The sequence below is a fragment of the Ursus americanus genome, chromosome 18 (genome assembly GCF_024610735.1).
Source record: "Ursus americanus isolate L20-20 chromosome 18, mUrsAme1.1.p, whole genome shotgun sequence".
In the NCBI taxonomy this organism is placed as follows: domain Eukaryota; kingdom Metazoa; phylum Chordata; class Mammalia; order Carnivora; family Ursidae; genus Ursus; species Ursus americanus.
Genome location: NC_142144.1, coordinates 6175773 through 6199837, shown reverse-complemented (window position 1 = coordinate 6199837; position 24065 = coordinate 6175773). Strand labels below are relative to the sequence as shown.

The following is a 24065-nucleotide window of genomic DNA, read 5'->3' as shown; positions in this document are numbered from 1 at the left end:
TCTGGGGCATGAGAATGACCCATGTCTTACTGGTTCTTATTGGTTCTGCAGATTAACTTAGAGGTTTGTCAATGGTTATGCTTCTAGGAACACTAAAACAAGGTTAAGGCAGATTCTCATGTCAACATTTTAATGTAAATGAAATAATGCATACTGGAAATATTTCACTGAAGAGGCCCTCAGAAGTATTTCGTCTCTATATAAATTCACTTTTGGTAGCACCTCCGCCCCCAACATTCCTGATACTCCTGAGATTTTGACATTTTGACCTCCTTGTTTCTTTTTGGATATTTATCTAACCAAACTCCATTTTTTTTTTTTTTGCGTAAAAACCACTTACTTCGGAAACAAATAAATGAAAATTAATGTTTACAATATGGAGATAGTAGCAATTGGTAGCAAACGAACAAAAACTTGGAGCTGAACGCAACTTGAATACTTTTGTGTGGAACATTCAACCGTAGTAACCAACTGCATGTTTAACATTTCTATCACAGATTCATTTTTTCTAACGTTTATTTATTTTTTTTAGTCATCTCTACACCGAACGTGGGGCTCAAACTCATGACTGGGAGGTCAAGAGTCGCACGCTCCACCAACTGAGGCAGCCAGGTGCCCCCACAAATTCATTTTTAATGGTAAAACCAACATGGAGTGTCACAGCCTTTAAAAAAACACAAAACTCATCCTACGAATATTCACTTATGACATAGATCAAAGTTATGTCCCATTTCCAAATAGAAATACATTTATTCCACATCTACTAATCGGAGAAAATTTCCATTAAATTCCATTTGCCGTGTGAAGCCCCGAGAGAGGAAAACATATCCATTACTACCCAGGACAAATATTAAGAATCGAAACAACAGAAACCATTCAGGATGTTCATTTAATACAGGCGTACTGAGAGAAAAATACACAGAATACAAACTCTACAGATAGAGACATAAACAACAGAATAACAAAAGTGTTTTCTCTAGAATCTTTGATTTGAACATTGACCCACTTATAGCACAGTATCCATTTTTGAGAGTCTCTTTTTAATTGTACACATTTTTCTCTCCTTGCGAATAAAAAAAAGCATTTTAACCCAAAAGATCAAGCTGCAGTTGCAAAATGTATTTCCTGTGTTCATACTAACCACTTCCTCTTTCAAAAAAATTTTTTTTGTTTTCTAAATTGTTACAGTGAACAATTTCTTCAGATAACCAGTCAGACATTTGATATGAAACGAATTTGGGAAGAGCGCTCAAGATATTACTGTGTTCAATAAAGATGTCAAACCTCATAGAGCGAAGGCAGCAAAAAAATTTAATAGTACAATTCCTTATACGTACAATGACTAAAGTAGTCATCCTGCGAGAGGCTGTTTCCCCAAATGGTAAAAACATTTAACACTCTGCCATTCAGCTGCCTACCCTGCCAGGGCTTACGGAGCCCTCCACACGGCTTCCAAGTGCAGAAGCCTTCTTCAACTGCTACATTTCACTTGTTTTACTGAGCTAATTATCACACTGATCATTGTTCAAAGTAAATTCCGTCATTCTTATGTAAAATTAGCATAGATTATTATTTTATTTTTCTCTTTAAAATATTCGATTATGTAACTTACGATATAAGAAAAGCACGTGTGTATTTTTATTATAATTAGAAACGTGAAGCTTTATCACATACTCCTTACAATTCTACCTTCATTCATAAATGGCTCACGAGTTCCTAATCTACCTCGCGATAGGGACATCTCTGTAGAATTTTAAAACTAAGAACATTCTCAGCCACATAGTTTAGAAGCCATAATATTACACAAAAATGGAAATGTAAACTCCCCAAGAAACTGATCCGCTCTTCTGAGTGCTGATGGTCAGGATTTGAATCTAATTTAACTTTTAAAACATTTCCTCAACTCAGGTTATGTAACAACACGAGTAAGCCCAGAAGGAAACCTCTAGCATTGTATAGAGAATTCCTCAGAATTGCGATGAATTTGAATTAAGAAGCCACGTTAACTGTTTCGTGGCAAACAGCTGCCTATAAAATTCAGCCTCTGGCAATAAAGGCATCATACAAGATACTGAACCTGTAAGAAGGAGAAACTGACACCAGAGTTTAAAGACATAACTTGAACTCACCAACAATTACTGTAGCTACTTGTAACCACTAACTGCAGTTTTTGTTAAACAATATCCTATTTTGCACTTAGAAATTATGTAAGAGCCAACAGTCACAAGGCGAGGGCGAATTAGAGAAAGGGAATTATTCATTGCCTGACATGGATGAACTCCCTGTAATGCATGCATTTAGAAAACACTGTTCTCTCTGTTCAGAAATATTAGTTCACATTCCATTCATTTTGATAACCTTTTCCTTTTTCATCCCAACACCACCCTAACCAACTGTGGCTCTATCAGAATGCAGAGATTTGGCACTGCTCCTTGCCCAAGTTTGTCTGGCATGTTATTCTCCCAAAGCCAAGTGACAGATAAAACCTGACTATAAAGGCTTTGTCGCCAAAACACCATTGAAGAGTTGGTTAGAAGGCAAACGGGAAAATTCACAACAAAGAGAGTTGAGTACCAGGAAGAAGATGAAAGGCAAGCCCCTTACAGTCAAGGAAGGTGTGATTAGACGCTGGTGTTCATGCCACCCCCACACCTGGCCAGCACACTGTCGGTGGATAATGGGTCAGGGAATGAACGGTGAACGTGAACGCTTTGCAACTTAGGAATTCTTCAACCCGTTAAATGTTTTCTGAAAATGAGACTAAAACCATGAAATCATGATTCCATTAGAATTCCCTGAAGTTAAAAAAAACAAAAACAAAAATAGGTATAGGGTAACTCATGGAGGGGGGGGGTGCATGTGAAAACAGAAATAGACAAATTCAGAATCTAGTTGGGTAAAAAGCTGTACCAAGCAGAAGCAAAGTGCAAGAAAAGAACTAGTAGAAATAGTTTTATAAAATAAATGAATGGTTACTTAAAATTCTCATTCTTCCAAAGTAATCTCCAAACTACATAAAGGTTGAAATACTGACTCCATTAAAAAGTAATCTGTTGCCCATTTGTCCACACCATGCTCTAAGCCTGCAAAAAAAGGAAAAAAAAATTGGAGACTAGATGTAGAGTTTAATTGCTCAGGGTGTCAAGGAACAACGGTCCTTTGGCACCAAATCAGTTCTGATGGCGCCGGGCTTCTGAGAGAGGGGGCCAGCGAGAGACGGGCTCTCTGTACTACCAAGCATGAGCCTTAAAAATGTGTGACTTGGAACCAGTAACATTCTGGTTGTCTAGGCTTTTCCACTGCACACCAATATTTTGATAGCAATGATGAAAATTGTAAGATAAAGCATCACCCACCTATCAATTAAAGGCAAACCAAAAGGCTTTACTGGGGTAAGTAAAGATATTTTAAACAGAAAACAAAAAGTACCAATCTTTTAAAAAATATATACTGGTATATTGGACTTAATTAAAATTGGTAAGTTGTGCTCATCAAAAGAAGCCAGACACAAAAGTATACTGTATAATTATATACATTCCTGTGAACATATGTATAAATACATACATATACACACTCATAAAGAATACCTATATACCAAAAGGAAGAAAATCTATTTTTATTTATTTAAGATTTTATTTATTTATTTATTTGCAAGAGAGAGAGAGCATGAGCGGGGTGGAGAGGGGCAGAGGGAGAGGGGGAAGCAGACTCCCCGCTGAGCAGGGAGCCTGCCGTGGGGCTTGATCCCAGGACCCCGAGATCATGATCTGAGCTGAAGGCAGATGACCTGAGCTTAACTGACAGAGCGTCACCCAGGAGCCCTGAAAATCTGTTTTTAAAATGAGCAAAAGATTTGGTCACTTCACAACAGAGGTTGTTCACATGGCCCCAAAAACGTTCAATATCATTCTTCACCCAGAAAATGCAAGTGCAAATTACAACCCCTGCCAGATTCCACTCCCCACTCATCCCAGAGGCTGAAATAAAAAGACTGATAAACACCTGTCGTTGGGGAGGGTGAGGCACAAGCCCCGGGGGAGCGTCCGCTGGTACAGCCACCTCATCAGGCTCTTTGACAGCACGCCAGAGCCAGGATGCCACACCGTAGTATATACCCAAGGACAGTGAGAGACCCTGTCCACCAACAGCCACGTATAAAAATGTTCATGGTAGCTTTTTCCTTAGTTTAGCTTCAGTCTGGAAGCAATCCAAATGGCCATGAACAGAAGAATGGATCAACAGATCATGGTATGTCCACACATGGAATACCACGTGGCAATCACAAGTGGACAACACAAAGTACCACCATATGCAACACAAATATGAATCTCACAAACATAACATTGAGTCAGAGAAGCCAGACAGAAGAATACGTGTTGAGCAGTTTGTAGGAAGTACAGAAGCAGGCTAAACTGATATGACCTCTATATGACAGAGGTCAGAATAATAGTTACCTTTGGGGTGGGGGAGTGTTCAAGGGAGCCTGTTGGGGTTCTAGAAATGTCCCCCATGTTAGGTGGTGGCCCATGATTTCATATATGTGTGAAAACTCATTGAGCTGTCCACTTACCATGTGGCCACTTTATTGTATGTAAATTCACCTCAATAAAAAACTTTTTTTTTAAAGTAAGCTCTATGCCCAGTGTGGGGCTTGAACTCATGACCCCGAGATCAAGACTTGCGTGCTCTACCAAGTGAGCCAGCCAGGGGCCCCAATAAAAAAAACTATTTTAAATGTTCTAGAAGGACCCATATTAAGTGACAAGCGTGATCACCTCTGAGGAGGGCTTGGGATGGGGGAAGGTGGACAGCACAGAATACTTTCGCCTTATCCTCATTATTATTTTACAACAGAATCTTACATTGGAGTGAGACATATATGGTTTGATTTTTCTATGTTCCCTTGCAGTCCTTGGACTTCTCAATATACTCAATATACACAAAACAGATAGTAAGGACTATATTTTCCATCTCATTAAAAGGGAGGAAAAAAGGGTCTGGTTTTACCTTCAACTTAAGCACCTGGGTCATGAGCAAAAGGATGACCTCTTCTTCTTCTTTTTTTTTTTTTTTAAGATTTTATTTATTTATTTGACAGAGAGATAGAGACAGCCAGCGAGAGAGGGAACACAAGCAGGGGGAGTGGGAGAGGAAGAAGCAGGCTCCCAGTGGAGGAGCCTGATGTGGGGCTCGATCCCAGAATGCCGGGATCACGCCCTGAGCTGAAGGCAGATGCTTAACGACTGAGCCACCCAGGCGCCCCAAGGATGACCTATTCTAACATAATTGGTTCTTTTGCAAATCCAGATCACCTCATTCCTAATCACTAGAGCTCATGTTAAGTCTTCAAGTTCAAAACTTTCTGACAGCTGCATCTTGGCAAAGGAAAAGAGACTGCATACTTCCCTGAATTTCATCACCAATAAAATCCATTCCATTGAGCTATTTCCTTCCTTCATCCTCCTCACAACATCCAAATCTATTCACTTGCCCAGAGATAAAACTACTAGGTTTTTTTAGGTCTATTTTATAAATATAAATTTATTTTTAGCTAAACTGGGTGCCTCAAGGAGAACACAAACCCTCTTGTAAGCGAATTACTAGATATCTGGCTACTCACTGACGCTGAACACAAAGCAAAAGTCTACGGATGCCCCACAAAGACTTGGACAGACAGATTATTTGAACACAGTGCTTACGAAAAGTGTGGGGCATTTAATTTTTAAAAAAAGAAGAAAATCAGGCTCAAGCCCAGATCCTAAGTAGTTTAGAAGATGCATGCACGTCAGGTTCACATCACCTGTAACATCACACCCGAATGTAATTTAGCGAAGTCCATTCTGCTGATGGTGGGAAGGGTTACGTCTTTGTAAACGCAGTCGGATGGTTCCAAGTGTTGCAGAGCTGACTGCAGCACAAGAGAGGGTGAGTTCTTTCTAACACAATTGGATAATTGAATCATTTGCGGAAACTGGGGGAAAAGACATTTATATGAGATTCAAAGACTGTCAGAAGTCACAATGGGAAATTACATTATGTAGCAATAAGAACTGAAACACCACATCCTTTTAGCTTGATACTGACAAGGGGCTTCACCGGCGATAAAACAGAGCACTGATATAACAGTCAAACTGCTGTTTGTTTGGGGAAATTACAGTGCTCCGAGTCACACTCTTAGGCAAAATAACTTTTGAATTCCAATGTTTTGACACTGCTCTACCTGGTTCAATGTTGTGATGCTAAAATTGGGTAATTTATCATATCCTTGGAGAGGAGGCAAGTGGTACCTGCATAAAAATAACAAAATGATGCTCTCGGGATACGAAAAAACAACATATCCTTGGAAATAGGAAAAGAGTCAAGGAGAACAATTCAATTTGGCCAGGACCTATCAGAAAGTCCTAAAGCCATAATTGGACCCAGCAACTGCACTTTCAATAACTAACTTGGGTCTGACCTGAGGGAGAAAAACAGAGAAATAAAATAATCATGGAAATTTCTGAACCACACAAAGGGCCAGAACTCACACAGCATGTGTGGATCTCAAACCCCCAGTTGGAAATGTAGATTGACGTAGTCCCGGCTTGGTAGCGAACCCAAGGAATGCCAGCTCCCCGGAGAGCTCACTTTAAACCCTGGCCACAGATAAAATCCCGAGGAACACATACTCATAATCACACGGTCTGTTCTGTACCTCACATGGTTTTCTGCTGTGATTTATACCTTTTTATAGGACTGAAATACAGGGCCATGACCTTCGTATAACCAGCCTTGATAGTTTATATGTAATTTTTCACAGTATGTTAATGTTAACTGGGAAGATATTTCCCCCTGTGTGAAAACCATGGATAACTACCAAAAACTACCATTTGGATCAGATTTTTCATTTTAATGAAAGTAGTCTCATCAGAAATGAATGCGCCCAAGAAACTACATCTATGAAGGTTCTAATACTCTGAAAGACCCGCATCTTGAAGGACAAGGGCTGTGGTGCTCAATGCAGATGCTAGTTTTACTAGGGTTGCTGTTTTGTTGGTGTTCTGGTTACAAAGTTCTCTAACTATTGAGTGATCTGTTTCTGGGCCTATTTTCCCCAGAAGCCCTGTTTATTTTTTTAGCAGTATTTTTGTAGAATGTAAGGTTTACAGCAATGCATTTATAGCATTATAGCAGAAATGTATGTATCACAAAAATACACAAGGAAACGAGTCACCATGAGCAAGTCAGCAGAAACAACAAATTGAAGAATCAGGCCCATGAAGATTGTAGATACTGAAATAATTAAATAGGGAATATAAAATTGGGATATTAAATACGTTTCAAGAAGTAAAATATGATATGAAAGTGTGACAAAGTCACAAGAAAATAACAAAAGGATGAAAAAAGATTTTAAAGAGAGCCTAAGGAACTTTTAGAAGTGAAAATGTAACAACTGAGATTCGAGAACTAATGGGTGCATTAAACCATAGGTTAGACACAGCTTAAGAGAGAATTAGTGAAATGAAAATTATATCTGAAGGAATTACATGGGGCACAGCAGAGAAAGACAAAGAGATGAGAAATAGAAATACAGGTTAATAGGCAGAGATGATACAGAGTAGTTTTTTATTTTTTTTAAAGATTTTATTTATTTATGTGACAGAGAGACAGCCAGCGAGAGAGGGAACACAAGCAGGGGGAGTGGGAGAGGAAGAAGCAGGCGCCCAGTGGAGGAGCCCGATGTGGGACTTGATCCCGGAACGCCAGGATCACGCCCTGAGCTGAAGGCAGCCGCCTAACGACTGCACTACCCAGGCGCTCCCCAGAGTAGAAGTTTTAACTTGCACCTAATAATCGGAGTTCCAGATGAACTAGCAGAATGAGAGATAGACACGCGTGGAAAAACTCTAACCAGGAGCCAATAAACTCACCAAATCAAGAGCAAGATAAAAAAGAAATTCACAGCTAGATACATTATAGTGAAATTTCAGTGAAGAACTAAGACCAAAAAAATATATCGCCATAGTTACCAAGAAGAAAAGCCATTATCTCCAAAGGATTAACAGTTACACTGACCTCTTCCCTGCTTCGACTTAACACAAATGAGAGCCAGAAGATTGTAGAACTAAGTTCATCCTCCAGGTACAATACAATTGCCCTAGGATTGTATACATGGAGAAATCATCTTTCAAGAATGAGAGTGACGATCATTCCAATCAAACAAAAACTGAGATTTTACTGCAATAAATCTCTGCTAAAGGCACCTCCAAAGGATGTCCTTTGGGAAGAGGGAATAAGATCCCAGATATAAAAAGAAATGGTGAACAAAGAAAGTAGAAAGCATACTTATAGGACTGTATAAAATTACAAAAGCCTAACTTGTATAATGGAACCCCAAATACTCACAAATAAATTGCAATGGTCAAAGGGAGCTGGTTTAGTTAAAGGGTTGTTTGGGAAAACATTAGTAAAGATTCCAAATTACTTCATAGTTTAGGTTGAATACGTATGTTAAAATATCTAGGCTAACCAATAAAAGCACAGCAAGAGAACACATAATCTCCAAAGTGGCATAGGCCAAAGACGGAATGAGAAAAGTAAAACAAAACAAAAATTTCAAAACTCAAGAAGGCAAGAAACAAAAAGGGATAGAGCAAGAGGTAAGGGAACCCAGAGAAAGTGAGACAAAGAGAAAACAAGATGAGATGGTGTACATGAACCCAAATTCTCTGGGGAGAGGTAAAGACCATCAGACTGGATGAAAAAGAAATCTAGCCATGTGCCATTCATGAGGGAGCCATCCAAAGATGAGGACAAAGAAACATGCAGAGTAAAAGTTTGGGAAAGATTTGCCAGGCAAACACTAGCCCAAAGAGCTGGTACAGATCAGACAAAACAGACTTCAAGGCATAAAACATAACTGCAGACAGAAGTTCACTACACACGGATGAAAAGTCAAAACACACTGAAGGGGCGCCTGGGTGGCACAGCGGTTAAGCATCTGCCTTCAGCTCAGGGCGTGATCCCGGCTTTCTGGGATCGAGCCCCACATCAGGCTCCTCCGCTATGAGCCTGCTTCTTCCTATCCCACTCCCCCTGCTTGTGTTCCCTCTCTCGCTGGCTGTCTCTCTGTCAAATAAATAAATAAAATCTTTAAAAAAAAATTAAAAAAAAACACACTGAAGATACTACAATTCTAAAATTTATTTATTAAAAGCTTTCTTTCTTTTTTTATTTAAATTTTTAAAGTGATCTCTATGCCCAACATGGGGCTCAAACTCAGGCCCCCGAGATTAAGAGTCACATGCTCTACCAAGTTACCCAGCTAGGCAGCCCTAAAATTTATTTTTTAATAAAATAACTTTATAATAGAAGAAAAAAATGGAGAGAAAATGACTAATCTTCCACTGTCATCATCATGACAGGTAACTCAGGGATCACTGGCTGCTGCAGGAAATGGCTTTGAGTCCCTTGTACATATTAACCCCATTAATACTCCCATCGATCCTGTTCCTTTGTGTTCCCTTTTTACAAACCGGAAAAGTAAAGCACAAAGAAGTAACATAGCTCTGTCAAAAAGTGATACAACAAATGGCGAAAAAAATCTGCATGATGGCAAGATTTGCATAGCATCATCGGCAAGTTGGATCTAATGAAAATACATAGAGATGGATAATACACATTCTCTTCAATTACTTACAGAACGCCAATAAAAGCTGACCACGTACTGGGCCATAACACAAGTCTCAACAAACACCCTAGAGGCAAACTCAGACTTTCTGGAGCGATGATGCAATTAAACTATAGAAATCAATAATGAAAAGATAAGTTTAAATGTGCCATACAATTGGACATTTTTATTTATTTTAAAGATTTTATTTATTTATTTGAGAGAGAGAGTGGGAGAGAGAGCACGAGAGGGGGGCTTGGTGAGGGGCAGAGTGAGAAGGAGAAGCTAAGCAGGGAGCCAACATGGGGCTTGATCCCAGGACCCTGGGATCATGACCTGAGCCCAAGGCAGACACTTAACTGACTGAGCCACGTGGGTGCCCACAATTGGACATTTTAAAATAGGCTTCCAAATAAATCACAGAAGAGATTCAACAGTAAAGGAAATGAAAAGTATCTCAAAATAAACAATAGTAGTACTCCATACCAAAGTTCGTGGGTTGCAGATAAAATTGTATGTAAGTGGGAAATGTGTTACTTTTTTAAAGTAGGCTCCCAACACGGGGCTTGAACTCACGATCCTGAGATCAAGACCTGAGCTGAGATCAAGAGTCGGACGCTGAACTGACGGAGCCACCCAGGCGCCCTGAGAAAAGTGTTGCGTTTCTAATGTTCATATTAGAAAAGATGAAAAACTGAAATGAGGTAAGCAAGAAGAAAGAAATCTCTGAAAAGGCAAGAGAATACATCCAAAGAAGAGGAAGACGAAGAAGAAAAAGAAACTAAATGAAATAGAAAATAAAAGTAGACAAGGGAAGCTCCACAATGATAAATTTGGGGTTCTCGGAAAACAAGAATAAAAATGATTTCAGAAACCCGATCCTCCAAAAGAGAAAACGGTACAAACAGGCAGGACTGGGAGTCAACAAAGGGGGAACACAACAACACAGGCAGCAAACACTAACGGGAGAGATATTATGGTCAACTTTACGGCAATAAGTTTGAAAGCTTAGGATGAAGAGGGTCTATGTTTAGAAAAATACAACCCACCAGTATCCACCAAAGAGGAAGCAGATGACAATGAAGGAATTGACTCAGTAGTTAAGAGACTTTCCCACAGTGAAGTATTATGAAACATTCAAGAAACAATTAATTTCAATTTACGTGTATTATTTCAGAGAATAGAAAAAAAGCAACACTCTGAAACTCATTAAGTAAACCAAACTAGGATGGACAAGGAAGAAATATAGATCAATTTCAATGGGAATAGAGTCAAAACTCTTGAGTAAAATATTAACAAAACAGATTAAGATTATGTATTTAAGAAAACATAATTCAGATTATGTATTTTAAAAAATTTATGTATTAAGAAAAATCCTACTTGGATTTGTCACAGGAATGCTAATATGGTTCAATATAAGAAAACCAACTCATGTAATCTATCGCATTAATGGATTAAAGGAAGCAGAGAAAGTGTTCCATGGTACTCAACATCAAGTCAAGTTGAAAAAAACCTCATGACAAAAAAGGAAAAGAAGGGAATCCCTTAGCTTGATAAAGGGTTTATTAAAATCGTGCTTAATGGAGAAACATTTGAAGTACTCTCTTCATTATCAAGAATGGAGATAAGAAGGTCCACACCAACTGCTTCTGCCAGCATAATGGCAGTCATGACCAACAAAACGAGATAAGAAAAATAAATAAATAACGATTGAAAAAGAAGAAATAAAACTGCCATTATTTGCTGGTGATAGGATTGTCTCTATAAAAAAAAAACACCCATGAAGAACCCAAAGTGGACATAAAAAGAGAGTTTAGCAAGACATCTGCCTCTAACCTTAATATATAAAAGTCACGTGTTCTATACTCCATGTGAATTAAGTAAAAAACATAATAGCGAATGAAAAAAAAATCAAGTCCGAAGAAAATAAATGAAAGTATGATTTTGGTTATATAATGCGGGAAAAGAGACAAAATTATAAATACACTCTTTGGAAATACATACACCTGTGGTAAAGCTGGGACACACAGCAAGGAGGGGATTAACACCCAATTAAGGAAAAAATACACCTGTGGGGTGGGGCTCAGGAGCAGGAAGTTAGGGACGGACTTCAAAGGCATCAATAAGATTTTCTTTCTTAAGCTAGCTTGTAGATTAGAAGTGTTCTTTTGGTTCTTATTCTTTATACTGTATATATACTTTATATATATCATACTATATAATACACAGTATCTTTTTTTTTTTAAGAAAAGGCTCTGAAAGGTAAAATACCTTTTATTAACAATAGTTGGATGTTTTATTGTTTTGTTTTGTTTTTTTCCTCTTTAGCTGTTTGCAATTTCAGGTATTTCTGGAATAAAGCATGGACAGCTTTTATATTAAGAAAAGGTCATAAAAGTAATTTCTTCAAAAAAACCCTTTAAATGAATAAAAATCACTCTGATTTTACATTTAGGATAGTAAAATATTTGATAAAGAATGCATACCTTTGCTAGGTATGTTACGCATCTACTGATAGACCTCATTCAACCCCAAACGATTTTTTGATGAACTCCGGATCAATCTATTTTATCTGAGTCACATTTTAAATCCTTAGGGGAGTGGGATATTTCACAGGAACTTGTGACAAATTGATGGTAATTTATGGTAACTTTATCAGCACGTTAATACATCTTTCGGTAAAGTATCCCCACTCCAGCCCAAAGAGAGACATCGAGGACGTATATTTTAATGTATTAGATAATTATCGAGGAAGGCGTGCTACAATAAACCTAGGCTTTCAGCAAGGAATTTGGCAGCCTTGGACAAATAACTAAATAACCCACACTATTTTCCATCGAAACTCATCTCCCGTGAATCTGGCAAAAGTGAAAGAAATCCATGAAAACGTTGTGCTTCTCCCCACGTAAAGCATGACGCTGAGGATGCCCAAACAGCCCCAGGCAGCCATGGGATGAATACAGCCGTGTATTTAACAGTCCAATGTTGTTTACACTGTATTGATGAATTTTAGAAAAAGAAAACTCAGCTTCTAGGGAAAAACAGCTATGGAACCACAAGAAGGGACACTACGAGCTTTATCACACTCCGAACCGCGACGCGAGTCCATTTAGAGAAGAGCCCTTGATGGGACGCCCAGATGCAACGTGCTAACAACCTGAATGAATCACCTCGAAAGTCAGGCCAGCCTGCACGTCCCTTTATCTCCCCAACGGAAGCATTCTGAGCAGCAGAGCTCTTCCAGATGGTGCGGAACCGGTCTGCTCTGGCTTTTAAAGGGGCTGACTTTTTCTTTGAAAAGCCATTAAGGGAAAGCCGCGGCCTCCGGAAACCACCCCGCTGCGAGCCACTCCTAGGCTAAGTCTCCGAGTCATCAACCTGGGGACAACGCAAGTCCACAAACTGCTCCAATCACAACACTGGAGACTCCCCAAAAGTCAGCTTCTGGTCCCCACGATGGGTGACACAAAATTCTAACAGCTGATCCCAGGCTGAGTGGCCTTTTGTGGTGATGTGGGAAAGGAGAGCTTGGGGACAGGCAGGGGGAGGGGCAGCCACAGGCACAAGAGGAAGTGAAAGAAGAGAGCTCACTTTCACCTCACCTTTTCAACATCTGCTTTGGTGACATTGATGTCAGCGTCCATCTTCTCAAAGTACTGCTGTGCCCTGTCGGCCTCTTTGCAGTCACGTTCAAATCGTCTTTTACTCTGAAAGCAGAGGCAAGTGGTAGCAGGGGAGCAGTTGTGAATGAAACCTCGAGATTCCTATGAGAACGTATCATTTTGTCTCAATCCCCCAGAGAGCTTTCTCCCCTGAGCTGGTTGGGTGTGCGTCCTAATGTCAAAGAGTTATTCTAAACTCCGCATTTATTTCCACGCCCGCTGTCTAACCTTTGTGCTTTCCAGATGAGTTTTTAGAAAAACACTCTGCTTGAGCTCTTTGGGCTCCACACTTTGCTCTGGATAATGGTGTCTAGAAACAAATGCGATTCCCATTGGAGAAATCTCTAAAGGCAACCTTTTGGTGCTTTTGTTCTGCACTCACGGATCGATGCAGGTTCATGTTCAGATTAGAAAGTCTACAGGCATTTCCGAGCTGTGTCGTCTACTTACTGATTCGAGTTGTTTCCAGCAGATCTCTATGTGCTGTTGTGCCTTCCGCCCATCGTGGAAGTACTGGAAGCAGAAAACACACAGGGATTAGCACCCCTCTTTAAAATCATATTTCATTTTCTTTAAGTAGTCTCCACGCCCAACATGGGGCTTGAACTCATGCCCCTGAGATCAAGAGTCATGTGCTCTGCCGACCGAGCCAGCCAGGCACCCCCTCAATCATATTTAAATACAGACTGCCTAGCACGTGCACTCCAAAGAAAGGTAAGGGTTAAAAAATAAAGAGGAAGTGAAAACGCAAACAGTCACAGAGTTCCCTTTAAAACTTCAGATATGGTAATACTGAATTCCAAGACCTACATACAGCACTTGGAAAAATGACAGAATGTTCGTTAAGACAGCCATCACTTAGATCTTTATTTTTAATTGGTTTGAGGAGGAATTCACGTACCACACGATTCGCCCATGTAAGTTGTACAAGGCAATGCTCTTTGGTGTAGTCACAGAATTATGCCACCACAATCAATTCGAGAACATTTTTATCCTCCCAAAAAGAGAGCCTGTATCTCTTAGCTGTCATCCCTCCCCACACCCCCTCCCCAGCCCTAGGCAACCACCACTCCACTTTCTGTCTTTATAAATCGGCTTGTTCTGGATTATTTCCTATGAATGGACTCATACAAAATGAGGTCTTCTGTGACTGACACAACGTTTCCATTAGTACATAATGTTCACTTAGCAGAATGTCTTCAAGGTTCATCCATGTTGTCACGTGTATCAGTACTTTATCTCTTTTTACTGCCAAGTGACACTCCATTGTACAGATGTATACACATTTTGTTTACCCGTCCACAGTTGATGAACATTAGGGTTTTCCCAGTTTGGGGCTATTATAAATGCTGCTGCTGCAAACATTTGTGTAAAACTTTTCTGTGCACGGACGTTTCCATTACTTAGACCTTTTTAGATTTAAAAATAAATTCATTCCCCCTGCTATCTGCAAAGGCCCTGAGGCAGGTAAGTGCCTTGTGTTGACTAGTAAGAATCCTAGGGGGCTAGACCAGGGTGAGCTTCAAGAATATCAGGAGACGGGGTCAGAGAAGAAAGGACCAGTCTGCGTAGAGTCTTGTTGACTTGTGGGGAGCCAGGGTCACCCCGAGTAGAGAGGTGCCATGTTATGAAGGAAAGTTCCAGGTAGGAGCCTCTCTCCAACCCTGGCGACAGGGGACTTGGGACCACAGGGTAGCATGCAGGTGATGAGTGGGGGTCAGACCCTAGGTGTCCTTTGGTCAGGAAAACCCCAGGATCACACGTAAGCCGAGAACTGAGGTGTCAGGGTGACTCTGAGGTTGCTGGTTGGAACTTTAGGAGAGGAGGGACTGAGAGAGGCAGGTCTGAGGGGAATCAGACACAGCTTTAGACGTGTGAGGGTGACATTCTAGGAGACCCCCAAGTGGAGAGCCTCACAGGAACTTGGTTGGTTGTGGGAGAGCTCAGAGAGTGGTCAACACTAAGACGACCAGTGTCATCAGCGTCAAGTGGGTGCCTAGTGCCGAGCCACAGCCTGGACGAGATCACAAAGGAGACAAGATCCCAAGGAAAGACCAGCTAGAAACTCATGGAAATATTAAGAAAACGGTGTCCTTTTTATCCAGGGGCCTAAAATCACCAGTTTCCTAAATCCTGTCATAGCCTTCAACTGTGATGTCACCAACTTTGTCAACGTGGTGGGAGTTTCCCAGATCTGTTCTCCGCCCTGTTCTGTGTCCCCAGAGGCCCACCCGCATGGACTGCACCGAGGATCTCTTACCCTCCGGCTCTGTCAGATTTGCCACAGAAGTTCTGGCATATCAGGGGTCAGGAATTGGTAGCTACCTGCAGTTTCCTCTCGCTAAGATGCTCCGGGTCCTCGACCCAAGGCCACAGCTCCCGTCAGGCACTCCTGCTTGCCTATAAAGTGCCTGCAATGCTCCCCTGCCCCTGTCTGAGGGGGCCACAGTAGCTCCCCACCCTGACTAGCCCCAGCCCTATTGCTTCTCCTGAACCCTCTCCACAGCAAGGTAAATGCTCCTTTTACTAGACAACCTTCCGTCAATGACTGGGCTTGAATGGGCCGCCTGTGTTCCGATGGACAAGGTAAACCTCGGTGGTGGGGGGTTCCATGGCCAGAAAGCAAGCAGAAAGCATGACCGATGGAACAGGTCAGCACAGCCTCGGGCCTTTCCATCCCGCCTAGTCAGAGCCTGGGGCAGGGCTGAGTCACAAAGGAGGGCTGGGGACCGGGGAGGACAGGAAGGAGGAGACCAAATCAGATTTTGGTTTTTTTTAAGAACAGCTCTCTTTTATAAGGGAGTGTTTTCTTGTCTCTCTTTTGAGGTCACGTTTCACCATTTTAAGCTCCTTTTTACGGCAAGTTTTACCTAGCTAGCTTTTTTTTTTTTTTTTTGGTCTCTATGAATCCAAGAGGAGCCCCCTGGGGGCTTCATTCCTCAAGTTTCATAGCAGACACAGGGATGAAAACGAACAGAGATTGAGTCTAAGGCTAGAAATAAACAAGCAAGACAGGATCGAGGCCCTGGAAGTGAGAAGGAGAGCTGAGGGCAGAGCTAGGAAAATCCTGAACCTGGGAGGAAGTACGAAATGCAAGTGGGTTTTCTGAAAGCCACATACATCACTTTAACATGGAACGGTGGGCAGGCGTGAGGGAGGTCCTGGGGAAGGGGGAAGCCAGAGGCAGACAGGGAGGCAGAGAAACAGGCTTAGCCGTGCCCTCTCAGCGAGGCCCCTGGGCTCCTGGAGCCCTGCCTGAATTGTCAAGAGGACATCCCCCATTTCGCAAGCAGGATCACTCTGTTCTGTGATTTGCTGAAAAGATCTCCCCATCCCCCCACCCCAGTTTTACTTTGAGATTTAAAGACAGACTAAAGGGGGAAAAGAAAACACCTTAGCACCAAACCCAGATCCGTGCTCTAGGGTTATGCTCTTGAAATGGATGTTTTCACAAAACATGAGGCCAGTCCTGGGCTGAGGGAGGAAATGCATACGAGAATACGCAGAAAGTGACAGGAAAGGTTGACTCGGCTTTATCATCAAAGGAATCTTCTCTGAAGACAATAGATTACCTCCCCCCTCCTGCCACATACACACACACACACACACACACACACACACACACACACACAGTCAGATTCTGGGAGCATGAGGGCTGATTTTGATTGAAAACCCACAGAGCAAATTCTCTTGCTGCTCCTTCATTTAATATTTTAAAATAAATATGAATTTATTTTTCAAGCACGGTTGTGCACCTTGACTTGACTGACAAGCTTTCTTCCACGAAGGACTCCTCGGCCACAGTTCCATCCGACTAAAACAACCATCTGAGAACTACATTTGAGATCCTAATGTCTCCTGCGGCGTAAGGAAAAATCGAGGTGTCTGTGACTTTCCTTCTAATGTATCTCTCGTGGTATGCGTTCCTCCAAAATTCATTTGGCTACAACACAGAAAAAAAACCACATGGTGCTGTCTCATCCCTTAGGAAATCAGAGGGTGGAACCGAAGGCCTCCCGACCGTCCTGAGCGTACCACGACCCAGACAGCGGTCATCCGAGTCCAGCTCTCTCTCCCCTCCTTCAATCGGAAAAGCTAGTGAACAGTTAAAAGGTAAACAAACAAACCAGCTTGCCAGATGTGTGTGTTGTTTGTTAACAAACAATGGCAAACATTGCTTCGTGGGACAGTGAGCAAGTGTGTACCTAAAAAGTGTGCCTCCGAGCTCTGAATAAAGAGGAATTGTTCTCTAGAAAAAGATAATAAGTCTTTTGGAGCCACAGAGTGAGGTCATCACGGCGCTTTTCTCCTATCAGCAGAGACGGGAAATGCCATCTCTAGGGACCCAGAGAAAAGCTCCTGACTTTCTCCTGTAAGCAGGATGCTTTCATTTCTCTTCCGAGGTAATAACAGACTTTTTGAAAATGCCTCATGGTATCTCAGCTGACAGCGAAACTTACTTTCATTTCAACCTTTTGGTTGGACCTTAAAAATATTCAGGTAGAATCTATACAGATAATAAAAGCATCCTTCCAAATTTTTTAGGATTCTCCCAATGACCAGGGGCAGCTGAGATAAGAATCACAGGAAACCTAAAATAAGCAAGCACTAACTTAAAGAAAAACTACAACGACAAGGCTTCCAGGAAGGTTTTACTGCGCAGCAAGAGATCATACTTAGGCTGTGAAAATGTTTATTATTCACACTCCACAATTAGGTACAACAGCTGCTTGCTTTTACTCTATTTATATATAATAGACCATTAATTTTTAAAACTCCATGAAAAAGCAAAATATGGCACTGATGTGAGAACAGCCACTTCCAAAAAAAAAGTGGAAAAAAAAAAAGAGAATAAACACTCAATTGAGGACAGTCAACCATCTGGAATTTTAAATAAAACTCAGATTCCACAGATGAAAACAAAGGAACACCAGGCTTGAAAAGGGCAAAGAAAAAAGGAGCTTGCAGAAAATATGTCTGTGACAAATATTATAATTTCCTCAAAACCCACAGCGTGGTGGGTCTGAACACTAGCAGCTTCTAAGCCTGACTCGGAATTAATTAATGCAATTATGAATCTCTGTGGCAGAGACATGGACGGGGACTGTGGAGGAAACTCAAACACCATCAGCCCTGCTCAAGGGAACACTTTGCCCCCTCGCTCCAATCCCAAACCATAAACCTAGAAGCATTTGTGATGGCAGCCGCATTCTGATTTATGCAGTATGGTCATATGATTAAATAAATATGATTTATTCAGGAAGGTCCATTCCCCCCAATCCATTTATAACAAAAATACCTTCTCAGTGAACTTGTTTCAAGTTCCTAACATGCCTACCTCCCAGTGTCAGGCTCAGTTGCTTAACTCTACCCATCCCCCTGACCATCTGGGCACCGGGCAGGGGACCCCACGCATGGTCCAGCAGCCAGTGCCAAGTTACTCTCACTCCTCTCCTGGTGTGCCTTCTCTCCACTGCTCCTGTCATTCTCATGCTGGCTTTTGCTACCCAGATCGCTCCACACGCTCACAATTTACCTCGACTCCAGGAGGCTTGTATCTGCTCTTCAGAATAATCCCTTCTTTCATAGTCCTTAAAATTCTAATTGTTTTGAAGAATCTCGATTAACTCTTTTTTTTTTTTTAAGTTAGCTCAGTGCCCAACGTGGGGCTTGAACTCACACCCTTGCGATCAACAGTCACGTGCTCTGTGGACTGAGCCAGCCAGGCGCCTCCTGATTAACTCTTGGGATGAAAGAATCTTAAAAGGATCAATATTAAGCAGTGATGCCTCTCACTTGACCCTCCTGAGGGTATCAATCTCTTACTTCCAAACCCAGGAGAATCACCATCAGTTAAGAGTTTATCTCAGATAGAGTGCCAGGGTGACCAAGGGTGAGACTTTAGGGGTGGTAATCCTTCCCCAAAAGGCTGAAAGCTCTTACAGTCGAATTCATTCATTCATTCCACGCATGTTAATTGCATGCCCCCAGGTGCAGGGTGCTGCTTGTGCTGGGTGCTGTCCTTGTGAAACCTAGTGGACACAGTGGTAGGAGAAAGAGGACAAGTGGACAGAGAGGGGGCCTGTGGGCCCAGGGGCATTTAGATAGATCTGGATGGTGCTTCTCAAACAAAGTGGAGGCGTGAATTTGCAAAGGTCTGGGAAAGGAAACACCCTTCCGAGCAGCTGGAATGGCAGTGGAGATGCCCCGAAGCAGGAAAGGGTTTTGTGTGTCCATCGAATGCTGGTGCCAATGTGATCAGACCAAGATGAGAGATAAGGCAGAAGCAGGCAAGGGCTGGGCCGCGGGGCTTCCCAGGCCACGTGAGTGTGAGGGAAAGCTACCAAAGACTGAAGAAAGGAAGGGACGTGGTCTGATCTGCATTACACAAGGTCGCGCGGGCTGCTCGTGGAGAATGTACCAAATGGGGCAGGCGTGGTAAAGGGACCAGGGAGGCGGCTGCTGCACTTGCTCCCGGGACAGCTGGCAGCACAGGTGGAGATAGGGAGCTGCGCCATGGACCATGGGGGGAGCCTGGGAGCAGAGGGATGAAGGAGAGGCTTGGGGCAGTCCTCCAGGTGAGAGGAGGAGGGACCGGACGAGAAGTGAGAAGTGTTTGGATTCAGAACACTGACTGAAAGTAGAGCCAACAGGACCTGATATTATATACAAGATGGTGTGTGAAGGAAAAAGAAGTCCTGGGTGCCCTATGGTTTGGGCCAGAACAACTAGGTTAAAAAGGAGTGCCATTTACTGACCGGAGGAAATGCAGATTGGAATGGGGTGGGATAAAGGAGTTTGGGGGATCCAAAGTTTCTTTTTGGATGGGATAAAAAGGCTACTGCATCGCACAGGTCTGGGGCCTCATTCCTAGCGCCGCTGGGCTCCAGGGCCCCCACGGACAATGTTGCACTGGTGGATGCTGCATTGGGCTCGTCCGGGGAGATGGCAAACAGGGGAGTCAGCTGGGACACAAAACACCAGTCAAATAATTCCCGGTTCTTAGAAGAAAAAGAAGGTCCCGTTCCAGCTCACGAGGGAGAAACACAAAACCCAAAGTTGCACTTCAAGTCCAGGGAATCAAGAACAGAATGTCAGCCTCCTGATAACTGGGTATGTCATCCCATTAATGCTAGGATAAAATTTTAATGCTTCTGCAGGTGACAGGGCCTTGATGAACAGCACACGATCACATGTCCTCTCGAACAAAGAAGACATAACAAAACCAAATACACCTGCTAGAGAGCCATTAGACCAGGGGCAATCAGTGGGTGTCCCATCAGCATGACACACACAGAAGACCAACGACTTCTAGAGGGCTCCTCGCTTTGGGATTTATTTAAATAGAAGTGGTAACCCCAGGAAAGAGGAACTATTATTAAAACTTTTCTCTTCCAGACCATGAAATCAAAGTCCTTCTTGGCTTTCTGTGTTTTCTTCCCATAGGTCCTGGCTTTATAACAGAGTACCCCCCGTTGCATCTCAATAGGACCGAACAGATCAGAAATAGGTTTGTAATGACTTGATCATATACGTAAGGTCCTTTTAGTTTTTGCATTCCCTCATGCTAGAATTTGTTTGCTGTAATCTCTTATAAAAACATGTTCTAACCATAGTAGGGTCAGTCCATGTTACAAAACTGCCTTATAGGAAATTCAGTCCCTCCCTAACGTCCTAAAGAGGACCTACCCAATACCTAACTTTGAGATGACTATATCTTTTAGTATCAATTTTTAAACATCCCTGAAACCTCAGGGAAAAAAATGTAACTGGTCAATTCTAAGTAATGTGGGGTCTTGTAAGCACTCTCTGAGTTTATAAAAATTTTAGTGAGTCACTGAAGGTATTGTATAATTGTTTCCTCTAGAACTTTTCAGACAACCGCTGCCAAAAAACGATTCTGCTCCTGGCCAATATTTTGTAATGAACCATACTTTCCACCTGCTGAGAGAAGTTTACTTGGAGGTTCCAGTAAATGTTGGCCGGAACCTCCTGACCCCCCTCCTGGAGCTACAAATCTCCATAAACCCCTCTTATGCGGTTAGTGGTGATCACTGTGGATAACCCTGAGACAGACTCAAAGGCTGGAGCTGAACCAAACAATCTCTCTGAAATTCTCTAAGAACTTGATTCAACGTGCAAAAATCACCAACAAGGGTGTAGTTACCATAGTTCTTATGGAGGAATATATCTGAGAGCAACACTGAGCTACCCACATTTCAGATCAGCTAATTCACAACCTCATTGACTATTTCAGTGACTTAGGAATCTCATCTATACTTCTGCTACAGACCATTACTCTTCTAAATGACTAAAGCTTAATTAACAACCATAAATCATGTATGTTTGACCTCCTACTCTCAAATTTAGCTTGGAGGAACGATCCCCACCCCACACACAAAAGAGCTATTAGAGTAGTGAGTTCTCTGCAGTATTGTTTATATAACTAAAAGTAAGTAAATAATCAGAAACTGGTAATACCCTACCGATCAAATATTAAAGAATTCGTTAAGTGAAGGCTAATAGCATTAGAATAATGCATAGCCACTAACATTCCCATGATTAAAACTACATGTTTTCATGTAGAAAAATGAAAACCGCTTATGATATTAAATGGGGAATAAAGAAAAATACAAATTATATCTATATAGGACTAATATGATATCTCTATCAATCTCTATACATATCAATATCTTTATGTCTATAAGTGACACTTTAGAAGGTAACTTGGAAAAATAAGGGTTTTGATTTATAAAAACTTTGAGTTTTTGTTCTTTAATCCAGAGTTTTGGTAACATTCTTTAAAAATACTGGCAACAAATACATGGATCATAGCACCCTCCCTTCAAAAAAGGGGGAAGAGTACATAAAAGAAATACAAGTTTTTTTTCTTTTTCTTTTTTTAAATAGGCTTCATGCCCAGCGTGGAGCCCGACGCGGAGCCTGAGATCAAGACCTGAGTGGAGATTAAGAGTTGGATGCTCAACTGACTGAGCCACCCGGCGCCCCAAGAAATAGAAGTTCTTTTTGCATGTCAGCTAAAAGACATGAATATTGTACTCACTGTAAATCTGTCAAATCTAGGAAAATCAGGCAAGTATAAAATTCCCAGATTTTACACATTAAAACTAATCATGTTGCCTTATAAAGAATGTTGCTTTCCCAGTAATTTCTACTGCACACGAGTAAATCCCAGACATTGCCACATTGTACAGATTTATTGATAATTTACATTTGCAGACAAAAAACTGAATATAAAGCAAAGGAACTGTCACTGTGTACTTTGATTTACGTTTGCCCCAAAGACTGGCCACTGATACCATTACTCTAAAGAGAAGGTGCGTATCTTGCCAGAAATATAATTTCTGCAGGGGAGCCCATTAGGTGAAGAAATTAAGAGCCCCCTCACTGGGGGTTCCCAGGACTGTTCACGCAACCCGATGCGAATTGTTGCTGGCTCAGACACCAGGCAGGAAAGAACCTAAACTCCTTGCAGACAGCAAGTCTGGGTTTCCTTTTAAAGAAGTTATTTTTGAAAAATCAATGAATTCTTGTGACAACAAGCCTACAGATTTGTGTCTTAGGACAGACACTGGTTACTCATGATACTATGCGAGAGAGCTGCACGTAATATGGGAACAAGGTAGGTGTGGACATTGCCGCCTAAAACCCATCTTTTCTCCAAAGAACACGAACAGCAGGTGTTATCCTATTTTACAGTGGGAGATTTTTAAGACTTCAAGGACACACAGCTGGCTCATTATCACGAAATGGCCCCTAAGGTGAGAAGAATGTCCATCTCTCCCTCTACTCACTTCCTTCTTACTACCTTCCTTTCAAATCCAGAGGGAAGGAAACATCCTTTGCAGAATGAGCTGTTTTTTGAGAGATTCGTCTATTCAAACATAGCAAAATCTAGAGGAGAAATCATTTTCCAGTAGTATTCCAAACTGAACTTGGAAATACTCTATATGCAGTAATGAGATCCAGCAGTAATCCTGTAAATTCGAAATCATCCCTTTGGGCAGATAGGATCTCACCGCTGTATCAAATGGCCCAAAACGTATTATACTAATGGTTAAGACTGGTACTTAAGCAAGACACGATTTCTGGTCAGCTATGGGAAATACTAGCGAGACCTAAAACGGTGAAAGCCGCTTGTTTCAATGCCAACCGCCGATTCAACATTTTTAGAAAGGTCTTTTTAAATGCACTGGGCCATACTGTTATGATATATGGTCATAGGGAGGCCTGCATACATTCCTGCTTTCTGTAATAAATCCTGATCAGAATGCCCTGGGGTGGGGGTGGGGGGACACGTGGGTGGCTCAGTCGGGTAAGTGTCTGCCTTCAGCTCAGGTCATGATCCCAGGGTCCTGGAATCGAATCACGCATCGGGCTCCTTTCTCAGCGAGGAGCCTGCTTCCCCCTCTGCCTGCTGCTCCCCCTGCTTATGCTCTCTGTCTCTGACAAATAAATAAATAATATCTTAAGAAAAAAGAAAAGAAAAAGAAAAAGAATGTTCTAGGGTAGAAAGGAGATTTTGTACTGAGGAACAGAATGCCCATGAGCGTGCATGTTTATGTAACAATATACTCAAGCACGATGCTATGTGGCTTGTACCAACTTAGTAAGGCGGTCGTGATTGGCCCTCACTACAGACTCAGACTGGGGACTCAGAGGGCCTTCGTAACCTGGTCTGAGGTGTCACAGCTGGTGGGGCTGCCGGAGTCCCAAGCCCTTTGTTGACTGGA

At 41.9% G+C, this 24065-nt stretch overlaps 1 protein-coding gene across 11 annotated transcripts in view; it reads right to left on the bottom strand.

Annotated features, from left to right (window-relative positions):
• Positions 1–24065, bottom strand: part of FNBP1 (formin binding protein 1) — a 134029-nt gene that overhangs the window by 44526 nt on the left and 65438 nt on the right. For all 11 annotated transcript variants that reach the window (XM_045771266.2, XM_087869276.1, XM_045771261.2 and 8 more), the window contains exons 5-6: positions 13762–13824; positions 13252–13356 (exon numbers count right to left, since the gene is read on the bottom strand). In XM_045771266.2, the coding sequence (XP_045627222.1) occupies positions 13252–13356; positions 13762–13824 (168 nt within the window). The remainder of the gene's footprint in view (positions 1–13251; positions 13357–13761; positions 13825–24065) is intronic.